At 37.5% G+C, this 13,539-nt stretch overlaps 2 protein-coding genes across 2 annotated transcripts; one reads left to right on the top strand and one right to left on the bottom strand.

The window, feature by feature from the left end:
* Positions 1-414: 414 nt before the first annotated feature.
* synprb (synaptoporin b) lies at positions 415-5,129 on the top strand. The gene is made up of 5 exons (XM_019262481.2): positions 415-523; positions 995-1,119; positions 3,122-3,320; positions 3,498-3,689; positions 3,771-5,129. Exons 1-5 carry the CDS (start codon positions 500-502, stop codon positions 4,146-4,148), a joined length of 918 nt encoding a protein of 305 aa, XP_019118026.1. The 5' UTR covers positions 415-499; the 3' UTR covers positions 4,149-5,129.
* A 4,836-nt stretch (positions 5,130-9,965) lies between these two features.
* LOC104926099 (green-sensitive opsin) lies at positions 9,966-11,950 on the bottom strand. Its single transcript, XM_019262519.2, is given in 11 exon segments — positions 9,966-10,519; positions 10,614-10,853; positions 10,965-11,071; positions 11,074-11,129; positions 11,240-11,275; positions 11,277-11,319; positions 11,322-11,402; positions 11,510-11,646; positions 11,648-11,699; positions 11,702-11,796; positions 11,798-11,950. Coding segments are annotated over 11 exon segments (1,038 nt in total). The 5' UTR covers positions 11,890-11,950; the 3' UTR covers positions 9,966-10,420.
* Between the last annotated feature and the right edge of the window lie 1,589 nt (positions 11,951-13,539).

The following is a 13,539-nucleotide window of genomic DNA, read 5'->3' as shown; positions in this document are numbered from 1 at the left end:
CATTCTTCTCCAAATGTTTCCAGCTTTTTGACAGTACATGTTTTAGATAATCCAGTGGGTTTTCTAATTTAATGAGAAATTTCTCAGTCCCCACAAAGGAACAACTAATCCTTATCTAGTCACTCACTAAATTTTGAGTTTTCAATGCTGTGATTAAATTATACAGCATATATTTCTATTTGTTCCATGTTTCTGTTGATCATTTAGAAAAAAGATCTTCTGAAAGCAATATTTGTTTGTTTCTTAGAATAAAGGTAAACAACCTATTGGCACACATTCACTCAGTTATGGTATTTAAAGTTTTATTGCAGTGTTTGTGAACAAATGAAGAGGTACAGAAAATCTCAGACTCCTCCCTGGGGAAGATATTTCCCATCATCCCTCCCCTCTTCTGCAAAGAGACGCTCTCTTGTTCCTGTCTACATCAGTGGCATTTCAACCTGATGACAAAAGCTGTCGACACTGTGTGGAGTCGGACTTGATATCTTGTGATTTTTAAATGTGTATGGTTATATTTGCTCCGGTAAGTCTCACTTCAGTTCTAATGATTTCTGCTTCTATCCACTTCTAATGCATATTTCATTGTATGAATAACAATATCAACTGTGAGCTCGACGTTTTATGATTTGCCGATAGAAAAATGAAATGTCTGCCTGGTTTAGCATCAGTGCAGTTTGTGCCACATGTTTAAAGTAAAGAAAAATCTATTCAAAGTAGTTGATGCAGATGAAATCTCTCATTCTTTGTAAATAATAAGAACAATGAAGATAAAGTGAGTAAGAGACATGTGTATTACATCTTCACATGTAGTCTCACTGTACTGCTGTGGCCACCCTACAGCGCACAGTAAGCTGCTCTGTTAGTTGTCTTCCGACATCTGAATTATTCAGGTTTTGTCTTCAAGCCAATTATAAATCCTCATAATCAGTCTTGTTATTTATTGATGTGTATACATTATGCAGTATTATGATCATTTTATTTATTGTTTTCATAGATTTTTGCCATCTGTGCTTTTGCAACATGTGGAGGATACTATGGTCATCTCCAGGTTAAAGTGGACTGTGCAAACAGACGGCAGAGTAACCTCAGCATCAACATTGATTTTGGCTATCCTTTCAGGTAAAGTCATCGTTTGTGTGTTTCCTATGCAAGCGTCTATATTGTGACTCTTTGTTTTAAATGCCCAAACATCTGAAAAAGGGCAAATTCATGGAGAAATCTCATGATAAATATAAATTTTCCATATTGTTTCTTACTTTTGACCTTTGATCTCATGGGACAAATAACTTATGAATATATACAGAACAGTTCTTATCAATATTCATATATGATTTTTTATTTTTTTGAGTTTATTTAATCCTTGAATCAAGTAAAGATTTTACAATGGACACCCAATGCGATGCTTTCAGACCAGACCAGACATTCAAAGTGATCATCACTGCATATTTCAGGGAAATGGCAGGACATGGAGAAAAAAAAAAAAAAAAAAAAAGCTGCGACTCCATCATGGTGTCAGGCTCAGTAGCCTAATTTAGGAATTTGAAGCTGGACAGCTGAGCAGGAAGCCGGCCCAATTTAAGATCCCTGTGTCTAAAATGTTTCATTGCATCATTAGACAAAAGTGTAGCTAGAGTCCCGTCGGTCGAGACTTAACCTCCGGTGGTCTCTTGTGATGTTACTGCACTTTATAGTTACATTTTCTCTTTGCAGCGCATACCTTCAAGATGTGACTTGAACGACAGAAAATGGTATCTTTCTTGTTTTTCCCGTTTCATTTTGACTCCTGCAGACCCGCATGTCGTGACCGTCTGGGACTGTATTGTACAAACATTAGTGAGATGTTAGAAGGATGATAAAAGAGTGACTCTATTTGTCAGCCTTGTTGCTATTTTGAGTGAAGAAAGTATTTATTTATACAGACAGATCATAGATTTTCAGAAGTACAGATGCTGTAATGAAACTACACAACCTCCTTTTCTAACCGACTCGTCGCTGATAACATTTCATTTGGATAATGGATGATGTGTATGTGCTAATGGTGGTGAACTCTCTGGTATTGTGGTCAACCACCCCCAAACTTCCAAACATGTTTCAGAGTGTCAGTGACGGCCAAGTGTCTAATTAGCAGTTCAGCTGACTTGACACTGGTGTCTGTGTTAGTTCAGTGGGATCCTCTCTATTCATGTATAAATAGCACTTTAACCCACATTTCCTCCTTTCACAGCTCTTTGTAAATGTTATACAAGTTCTAATTCAGACACTAAAGGGAGTTTTCATGTTGATTGACTGATTATTAGTTTTGAGACGATGACTCATGAATATTTTTAGATGCAGCTCCATATATGTCTCGCAGTTTCCCTATTTTAAAACAATCATTAAATTGTTGCTGAACTTCCAGCAAACAAATGTCATCTGCCACAGTGTGCACGATAACTAAATTAGCTGCAAAGCATATAAAGGGCAAAACTGTCACAGTAATGTAATGGTACTTTTTATGGTCAACTTAAAGCCGTTCATTTATAACAAGCAGATTAAAACTGCTCCCCGCTCCAACCCGTGGTGACTGAACCCTCCCCATACCTACAATTAAGTCACACTGACACAGTAATTAAACTCCCTTACATTATGCAGCACGTTGGAAATGATCTAAGACCAAATATTAGAAAGACTTAGAAAGAAATTGTGATTTACACAAAAAAACGATAATAAAGAAATACTCTCACTCAAAAAATGAACTTTCTCTCTTTGCCACTGTCTGAGAGTGACTTTGGAAACTGTTTCACATTCCAGATGTCGCTTCCTTCCAGGTTGCACCATGCTTGTGTTTCTTCACCAGCAGCTTCTTCATAAATCTTGTACAATCTATCCCTTTGTGTATAACACCATATTCACAGAAATCTCCCAGGACAGAAGACACACAGACTTATTTTTCAGTAAAGCACCACAAGGTTTTCTCAGCTGTGTTTGTATGTTGTTTTTTTTCTGATCTTGAATTATTCTTTTTTTAGCCAGCTAATGAAAGTGCGCCAATAAACAATGGGCGGCTAAAGTCGCATGACAAGTGTCTGAAACTTTCTCACATAACCAAGTTTTTTTTCCCATTCTTCTTTCTCTCTTTTAGATTACAAGAAGTGCATTTCAAGGCTCCCCTGTGTGACACAAAGAGAGAAGAGATTCTTTTCCTGGATGGCAACTTTTCCTCAGCTGCTCAGTTTTTCCTGACTGTCGGTGTTTTTGCTTTCCTGTACTCTCTGCTGGCAACCATTGTCTATGTCTTCTACCAGAACAAGTACCTGAAGTACAACAGGGGGCCACTTGTGGTCAGTGAGTTTATACCTTCAACAAACACTCCTCTAATGTCCCAGCATGAATTAGATAAAGAGAATAAAGTGTGATTATGTCGGTGTTTGAGTGACATGAAACACATTGCATTGAGTATTTTAATCGGTGTGTGACTTCTTTTCTTGATATTTTCTACCTGCTCTTTTTCTGAGCAGGATTTTCTAGTTACCGTCGTCTTCTCCTTCATGTGGCTGGTCAGCAGTTGCTGTTGGGCCAAAACTCTTTCTGATATCAAGGCGGCCACAAATCCAACGCAAGTGCTTCTTCTAATCTCAGCCTGCAGAGCTCCGGAGAACAAATGTACAGCTACCCAGGAGCCTGTCTGGTCACGTCTAAATATATCTGTGGTAGGTACTCAGTTGACAAGCACAGGAACACAAAACTGAATAAAATGAGCCATTTACTCCCATCCATTCTTCTGTCTCCAGGTTTTTGGTTTTATAAATGTCATCCTCTGGGTTGGAAATATCTGGTTTGTCTTCAAAGAGACAGGCTGGTACAAGACAGGTCAGAGATATCCAACCAGGAGCGCTTCTGGGAAACGTGCCAGTGAAATGCGACAGCGGCTCTACACCGAGAGCAGCTTTGACCAGCCAGAGGAGAGCTTTGGTCCACAGCCCTCCAGACAAGACAGTTTCAATCAGTCAAAGGGGGATTTTGGCCAGCAGGTCTACAGACAAGGTAGCTTCAACCAGCCACAAGTAAGCTTAAGCTTACCACATGCATATCTCGGCAAACCGGTCATTTATGATAGTGAGAATAAAGTGGCTTCTCAAGGGCCAAAGATATTTGTTAATGAGATGTGATTTGGGCTTTGCTATAATAATGCTGTACATGGAAACAATAAACAAAAACATTTATGAATACATGAACAAAACGTAAAACACAACGTAAAGGGTTTTTACTCTGGATAAATTGATGTAGATCAGTTGAACATTAAAATGAAGAAATTTAAAGTCAATAATGTGCTGACTAATCTATAAACTGGTATTACTGCATGCTTTTTGCTCGGCATGTCTCAGAAGTCACTTGACAGTTAAGTGGTGGTCACTGAAATTAAAAATGAATAAAAATGAAGAGGGTGGAATACTTGTGGAGTGTCATGAGTCATGAGACAGAAGTCCAAAAAATCATTACAAGCCAATATTCAGATGGAATCATGAAACTGGATTAATAAAAAGAACAACAAAAACAAAACAATCAGAAACAACAATAAAACAGTGGTTACCACATTGAAACACCTAGAAACTCTAATATAAACTAACGTTAGCTCACGTAGCTTTAAACTATCATTGGCCCTGGAGAACTACTTATTTAGCTATTAAGATTTTAAGTATTGTGTAATGCAAAGTACTTACAAGTACTACATAGAAGATATTGATGAGTTTGAGATGTGTTTCTTTGTAAATTTCTTATTTTGTTTTTTAAAAAATTGACAATTTGTTTCTCTCTTTTACTCCAAATGCCCCGAAATCCATTAAAATAAAAAAAATCAAAGAATAAAACATGGTGTTAGGACATGGACCATTTATCTGCTGTATTGAACTAGTTTCTCTTGAATTATTATACATGTTTTTACCTGTAAATGTAAACAACTGACACACTTTTGACAATGCCAGTTGTACATTACAGTACATATTTTGCTATATACAGTGTGTGTGATGGAAATAATGTGCAGTATCAGTTCAGAAATATATAACCAATGTTCTCTATAAATATTTAATGTTTGATTGTCTCATATATTCTCTTTGTTATTACCAATGGATATCCTGGTATTATAATCAATGTGGCACTCCAGTGTCTATGTTTGTCCTTCCTTTTTTAAATGAAAATTGGTTTTAAATAGATCTGAATGTTGTTTCACTGGAATTTTGAATATATCTTATTTTTATATATATATACCTTTTTTTTAATGTGTAAATACATGTATATTCACATCATATCTGTGTCGAAGCTGAGCGAACAAACTGAAAAGATGAATAATTTGGATGTGGAATATGTTGAAGTGCTTATGTTGCATATAATCTCACTATACTTAAATCTATAATTTATAAAGGAAGATAATCTATCAATAATTCATAACATACTTTACAAAATCTGTACAGTATATGTGTGCATTATGTGATATTGAGTTCATATTAGGTATTAAATTTAGTTTGTTGTTTTACTTGCTCTGCAGACGTCTTCAATGATACTCTGGTTTTCAGTAATATCAAAGTGAGCGTATTCACTGTGGAGTGGTTGTTATCATGTTTTTTTCATATATATATATATAAAGTGAGAGTTGTCAGCCTCTTCATTTCCATGGAATAGGGAACAGAGCGGAGGCGAAAGAAAGTGAGGAAATACTGAGAAAGAACCAATATAGGGAATCAGTAATGAATATTGACTCTTGTGTAGACACCGGTGTAAACATTAAAGCATGTTTCACACTGTGTATCAGGATTATCTCAACTGCAAAGGCCAAAGGGATAATCCCCCAGGGTGTCTGTTTCATCTAAGGCTAAGACAGTTAACATATTACTAACTAATGCTTAAAACCTCTTAACACTCCAACCATCAGACAATGAGTTGAGTTTGCTCTATGTAATATAAATGAGAGCTACAGGCTGTTTAATGTCATCAGTAAAGTATAGAAGTACTGATATTATATTCAGTAATTCATTGTAGCCTACACCAGGGTCACTTCTGCATAGTAACACAAGGCCAGGGGCCAAAATAAACAAACAATAATATTTTTGAGATAAAATGAATTAACATAAAGATTGTTGCTGCCGTCAGGCAGGAAGCGAGCATGTGGATTAGAGTTGGTACAAGGTCCCAAAATAAAAACAAATTCATCTGTCCATTAGTTTAATAAATCATTACCAAGAGACAAATCCAGTGGCAGCAGGTCAGCTGTACATGAACTTTTTTTGCAATAAATGTGTCACCACATCTGCTTAATGTGCACTTCTCAAGTACCAGCCAAGGGAGATAATTAAAAGTTGATTAATTGGTATATAAAAAAAAATGAAATTCTCAGTGTAGATAAATGTATTTTCATTGTGAATAAGAAAATGGGCAGTGGTTTTCTTCAGTCCAGAGTATCACTGGTCTACAGTGGTAATTTAAATGTGTGGTGGTTTATTTAGGTAAAATTCTTTTTGTTAAAAGAAAACAGATCCTAAGTACCATATAGGCAAAGCAAATATCTTTCATTGAATAAAAACTGTCTTCATAAAATGATAAAGTTTGACAAACTTCCTGTTGGTCATTGATTGATCGTCAAGGGGCATTTGTCCAGTTTTAGAGATGGGGTTCAGTTTACTGGTCACGACGAGGACTGCTCAGCCTGTCAGACAGTCTTCTGTGGCTCTGGAGGGAGCTTCAAAATAAACCAGATGACGTTATCCATGTGATGTCATTTGAGGGTGGTAACTAAGTATTTGTTTTTCCTGAAAAATTGTTTGATGGTTCTGTTTTGCTCTGGTTTCTCAGTAGCAAACAATAATATGAAAGTCACTAAACCACCAGGTCACAAGGTTTTGCCAAATTTACCAAACTTTTATTTCTCTCTCTCATTCTTATTGCATCCCTCTGTTGGATCCTCCCTTTGTTACTACTAAGGCTTCTCCCCCTTTTATCGCTGTCAAAGATTGTTTTTTGGGAGATTTTTCTTTGTCTAGGGTCTAAAGATTTTGTACAGATTGTAAAGGCCTCTGAGGCAGGCAAATGTTTGATTTGGTTGCACAAATCACACATTTGTCTTCTACAAGAAAAAAACCCAAAGCAAACCTCAGCAAGGGAAACATAGGAGGGATCCATCTCCTAGGACAAGATGTACATGATATAGTTTTCATGCTCAATCATCATGATCAACAATGCTAGAAATTTCATTTCTGGCACTGGAAACTATTACTGTTACTAAACATGTTGTTTATTTATTTGATGTTACAATTACGAGGACATCCAATCACACACAAGAAAATGTCAAAGATAACACAATAAAACACTTCCATTGTGGCTTTTAACCAGTATTGTGATGTGTCACATTTGCAAATTTCGTATTCTTTAACGCTGTATTTATTGTCTTCCTAACAAGTAACAAGACCCACAATAACACAACAGGGATAATTTCATAGAGAATGATATGAAGATACCTCAAAACTCACACATGATCTCATCAATCGTGTCAAAGGCTATCCTTTGTTTGCCTCAGTTAGCAGAGCTAGTGTCTTCTTCCAGGCCTCCTCACAGTGAGCATTAGCCTGTAAATATATTCAGTGCATCCCCAAGTTTGTTATTAAGACCTCTATATGCTGCTCCTCCCATCTGATTAGAACAAAGAAAGGCGACGCTTGTCTCTGCCGACCCCCTGACAGAGACACTAAGCACATGCAGGTGTCCAGAGCAGGCTCTTTGAAGAAAATTGCAGTGTATGTGCACACAGCATGACAATTAGGGTCAGGTTATCAGCAGGAAATAAAGGGCTACATCATGAGATAGATGGCCTATCGGGTATGGGAGAAGGGTGTATTTATATGTAATTAATCCCCTGTGAGCTGTTACATGTTATACACATGTGTGTAACATTTATTCATCTGTATTTCCCACCAGCAGAACATGAAGCAGCCATGATTTTAGAGTAGGGCCTAATGTAGAACATTATTTACACTGTAATGGTGGAAAGACATTTTTCATTTCTTTGTAGACACCTGCAGGGGGCATCATCTGCCTGCTTTATCATCTGAAACTCTCCAACACAGGGTCCAGCTTGTGATATGAAGGAGAAAAAAAGAAGATAAATAAATAATTCAGTTCAGCTTTTGTTCTCTTTATTTTACACACATTTCATAGTTCATTACACTAGAGCAGAAATTCAATTCATTTTCGCAGTATATGCTTGAAGTTCAAATATTTTGCTGCATATGACTGAAATACCCTCCAAAAAACATGAGGAATTGTGTCACTTGAACATTTTAAAAGGTTGTAAATTTGAATTTCCAATCACACCATTTTTTAAGTGTGCAAATATGTATATGTATGAGTATGAATTATCTGTATGTCTTTCTATACTTAAACTGTATACATTTATTTATGTACACAGGTCTCCCCTGAAAAGAGAAGTGAGATCTATTTAGGTGAAGGATTTTAATGTATACATTGTCTTCAGCCACATTATGTGGCTCACTGTGCTGCAGATTATACTGTCAGGTTAATGTTACAAATTGGCCTCAGGGGGGTGGTAGAGCATCACACCAGAAACACAGCATGGACGAAATCGCCCATGGCCTGCAGGTTTCCACAGCAGATGCAACATGATAAATAGTGTTAGACAGGGGTTTTTTTTCTCTGAGGACCATACAGGATTTTTTACAGCCACAGCAGAGTCCCTTCTTCACTTGTTCCCTTTAACTGAGAGACGAAAAAGAACTTTGTACTTCAAAAATGTATTTTAAACCTGAATCTCTGGATTTTCTATTTCACAATGAACATCACAGATGTACAACAAGTATTTGGCCTGTGGAGGTGTGTGTTTTTTTACCAAACCATATGATGATGATGATGATAATACTTTGCTGCCAGTTCATGTCTGAAATTTTTCTTGCATCACAGCAGCTCCATTTGCAACATCTTAAATGTGACCAACAGTATGGGAAGAAACAAAAATCCATGCATTGAACATTAAAAACAGAGAATCAGTTCAATGCCCTGTGACAATTTCATCTGTGATTCTATTCAATTTGATTTTATTGACTCATGCTTCAGATTAACCTCGTTAAATCATGCAACCCTGTACCCATATTTTCACGACTGATGTCTACAATGTAGATGACTTCATACTGTATGGTGTGAACACTATGTGTCTGCATATGCAGGTATGAGGAAATACTTTCTCTGACGCATACTGTAAGTCATTTTCTCTCTGATTCTCACTCTTCAAAGACACGGGATATGGAGTTCTATCCATCTAAATACTGTATGTATTTGTAGATGGATATGTTTACACACCGCATCTATGTATTTCACTGATACAGATAATTCATTGTCTTAGTGTTTTTTTTTAAATGACTTAAGCTTTATTTGCGTTTTCCAGTTCAGTTCAAGTCTTCGGATACTAAGCTTTCACATCCTGAATAAGTCTGCTATCTATCTATCTATCTATCTATCTATCTATCTATCTATCTATCTATCTATCTATCTATCTATCTATCTATCTATCTATCTATCTATCTATCTATTTTCACATCTCCGGTGGTAGTCTCTGTTAAACTTGCATTTATGTTATTCAATTACTATAAAACAATCTCTGTAAATATCTAACACGTCTAATTGGCTTATCAGCAGTTCCTGAAATACCCACTGTTCTTGTGGACACTTTAGAGGATTCAAAAAGGATTACAACAAGGGATTACTGTGGGATCTGCTCAGAAGTGTTGACAGACAACTTTTAGTTATTTTTAAATATTCTGGCTAAGGATCTTTCTCTTCATCGTGTCACTCTTCATCACGTCTTCAACTTGAGAGTGACATGACGCTAACCTAAAAAATATTCGAAATCTTAAATCGAGTTTCAGTTTGTACAGCTAGTAATCAAACCAGCATGTATAGTTCAGAGATAAATGAACACACCAATAAAGTTCTTTTCATGAATGCATTTATTATCTACTGAATCTTTTTTTTTCTTTTTCATAAAATACATGAAAATTATAACACTGGTAGACCAGTAAAGCATATGCTCCTCCACATAGTTACATGAAAAGTGTAACAGAAAGTGTTGTCACATTTCATCAGGTTCAGTTTGACTTCAGAGTTGAGGTGTATTTTTCCATCATCAAATACTGTACAGTGAGTCACGGTTCATTCACACTCACTCACTCATTCACTCATTATGTTCTTCCACGCACACAGACACAAATGCTGCACCATATCATCTTCACAGCAAATGTATTTCTTTACATATTAACAGGTGAGTAAGAATTCCTTAGTGTGTGAGTCCATTCATCAAATCCATTTGGCAAAAGTTCTTTTTGTTTCTCCCCCTGGATCTGAATCTGAAAGTAAAATGTCCACAGATGAGAGTATGTCACTGTGATTAAGACACAGAGGACACTTCTGTCTTGCTGGCAGAAACTGAGGACTCATCATCCACCATGCCGCCCATTCCAACAGTGCTCAGCATGCAGTTACGGAACTGAAAACAAGAAAATTCAGAAATTAATACATTGTTCAGAATTAAATAAAGAAGAAAAGACAAATACTAGAAGCAACAGATATGTTGAACCAACCTGTTTGTTGAACAGCACATAGATAATAGGGTTATACAGAGCAGAGCTCTTTGCAAAGAAGGCGGGGAGAGCTGCAGTCATGGCGGAGAAGTAAGCTCCCTTGTTCATGAAGATCCAACCGGCAAAAGTGGCATATGGTACCCAAGCTACCAGGAAGCCAAAGACCATCAAGACGCACATACGTGTCACTTCCCTCTCTGCCTTCTGTGTGGACTCTGACTCCTGCTGCTGGGCTGCGGCCTAAAGTGTTTGAGTTTGTTTGAGTTTAGAAAATATCATCAGAATTCACAACATGGACAGTTTTACACTACAGAATAACATATTTTTTAAACATTCATAAACTTCACTTACAGCTTTGACGGTCAGTACAAGACTTCCATAAGTGAAGAAAATGAGGAAGACGGGAATGAAGAAGTGGACAACAAACATGTAGATGACATATGACTCATTGTTGAAGCCTGAGCCAGAGTGTAGTAGTCGGGTCCACAGGAGCACTGCATGCCCTCAGGAAGGTACCTGTGTGAGGTTTAAGAAGAGCTGATTAAGACTCTGCATCTACAGGACAACCAAGCTCATGATGAACCAGAAGATTGTAAGTAAAATGGACAAATACAAATATGATTTACCTAGACCAGCCAAACAGTGGGGGTCCAGCGCAGGAAGGCCATGATCCAGGTGAAAACAACTCCAGCTGCAGCAGAGTTCCAGTGAACCTGAAGCTTCCCATGGGTTTGCAGACGACGATGCTCTCAACAGCCAGGACGACCAGTGACCAGAGAGCAACTTCACCTACAGAGAAAAAAGTAAAAGTTATTGTTATAAAATTTATTAATCAAACTGTGCAATGTGTCTTCCAAACCCACTGAAGAAAGAACTTGGTACTTTGTCTTTCTTACCTCCAAGTGTGGCCATGAATCCCTCAACAGCGCAGGCAGTGGCTCCAAGAATGAAGTAGCCATTAAGAGCAGATGTGATGGTGATGGTGAATCCGAAGGCGCACATGAGTCCAGCCACAGCCAGGTTGACCAGGAGTGTTGAGAGGTTGCCGGAGCTTCTTGTTCTGAGCCGTTACCAACAATGTCAACCGTTGATGGGAGTTCCAGTGCAGATCAGGAAGAACATGTAGAAAGCTAGCAGCTTGTAGGTCATTGGATCTACCATATAATACTGGTTGTATCAAAAGACTTCTAACAACCCCAGTCCTGTTGGACATGGGGATGTAGAAGTTCTTGCCCTCTGTGCCATTGGCTTCATGTCCTCCACCATCCCAAGCCATCTTCAGTTGCCTTCTTTCTGGAGCTTCAACAGTATCAGAGGTCACCCAGTACCAGTGTAAGCTAAACTCACATAGGCAGCTTATGCTGTCCGTGGTGCTGTTTTATACCTCCCTGAGGTGATCCTCAAATTGGCAAAATTAGATTACCTGAGGATTGTGAGGAAGCGGACAGCTCAAGTCAGGTGGGTAATTGACTTTAATAAAGCTGTGACCTCAGCCACACGTTTCAGCGTTATCTTTCCTGTCTCTATATTGTCAATGATCATCACACTAATAAAATAAGATATATTATATATATATATAGATTAGATTATAACTTTCTTATAAGACTTTTTTTTCCTCTATGGTGCATGCATGTGTATAAATTCTTATTGTGATAGAAACAAATTATTAGTTTGGTTGAAATAATTATTCCTTAGAAAGTAAGTTTCAGGGTCAAGATAGCACTTTTTAAAATGAAATGTTCAAATAATAAACAAATTAATTAAAAGGATAATAATTATTTATTTAGTATTGGAGGAAAAAAATAATGAGGTACTTTGTTTAAAGGATTTTATTTCTCTAAATACAGGTGCCCCACCTTATCGTGCCTGCAGAGTGTACAGCTTAGCCTTCATGCAGCACTTTGCCCAGCTGACACAGATGGCTGCTAAGAAGCCTTTAGCGGCTTTTTACAGCTGATAACTTGTCAAATGGATCGTCTTCTGCTTTTATTTTCCATTGATCATTTTGAAATTGTTATTTTCCGAAGATCAAAATGTATAACAGGTCCAACTATGGAGATTGGGACAGTCTGCTGGGACACCACCACAAGTGCTGGAGATATCTGGTAAACTGATTATCATATGGAAATTAACTGGAGAGACTTGATCGTGTGTGTGTGAGAGTCCAAGAGAGAGAAAGTTCTGCACTGTTAAAGACTTTAATGATGATGTGGTGACAGCAATGCATTTGTGTCCTTCAAGTATAACTGGGTAGTTTATTTTCTAGGAGTGAGTTCATCAGACTGCGCGTCCTCCAAACCACCGCTCGCCTTTAAACCTCAAGTCGGGGATCAATTGGTGATCGCTGGTTTCCAACAGGTGGCGATCTCAAGCATGTAAATTACAACTTTGTTTTGAAGTAACATTTTCGGCCACATAGGGGCGAAGGTTTCTTCGAAGTCCAGCCAGACATAAGCAGCAAATGACAAATATTTAGTCGTGGAAAGTAACACAGGATATTTGCTCCAGTACTGTACTTAGGTACAATTTTGAGGTATCTATACTTTACATTTAAGGAAGAATTTTGCTCAATTTATTTGTAGTTGGCCTACTTTTCAGATTAAAAATGCATTTTATATTAAAAGAAGATATACATCCATTATTTAAGATTAAAACAGTGGTTTTAATGATGATGTGGTGACAGCAATGCATTTGTGTCCTTCATGCTGTGTTTCAAGTATAACTGGGTAGTTTATTTTCTAGGAGTGAGTTCATCAGACTGCGCATCCTCCAAACCACCGCTCGCCTTTAAACCTCACGTCGTGGATCCATTGGTGATCGCTGGTTTCCAACAGGTGGCGATCTCAAGCATGAAGGTTACAACTTTGTTTTGAAGTAACATTTTCGGCCACATAGGGCGAAGGTTCTTCAAAGTCCAGCCAGACAT

Source organism: Larimichthys crocea, chromosome VI, assembly GCF_000972845.2.
Source record: "Larimichthys crocea isolate SSNF chromosome VI, L_crocea_2.0, whole genome shotgun sequence".
Classification (NCBI taxonomy): Eukaryota; Metazoa; Chordata; class Actinopteri; family Sciaenidae; genus Larimichthys; species Larimichthys crocea.
The sequence above is the reverse complement of the archived record's forward strand: the minus strand, read 5'-3'. Positions and strand labels throughout refer to the sequence as shown.

Excerpts from the sequence above, each read along its gene's own strand:
- synprb (XM_019262481.2), top strand. The coding sequence starts at position 500 with ATGTGTATGGTTATATTTGCTCCG. Across the intron at positions 1,120-3,121 it reads GATTTTGGCTATCCTTTCAG|ATTACAAGAAGTGCATTTCA; the intron begins GTAAAGTCATCG and ends TCTCTCTTTTAG. Across the intron at positions 3,321-3,497 it reads ACAACAGGGGGCCACTTGTG|GATTTTCTAGTTACCGTCGT; the intron begins GTCAGTGAGTTT and ends TTTTCTGAGCAG.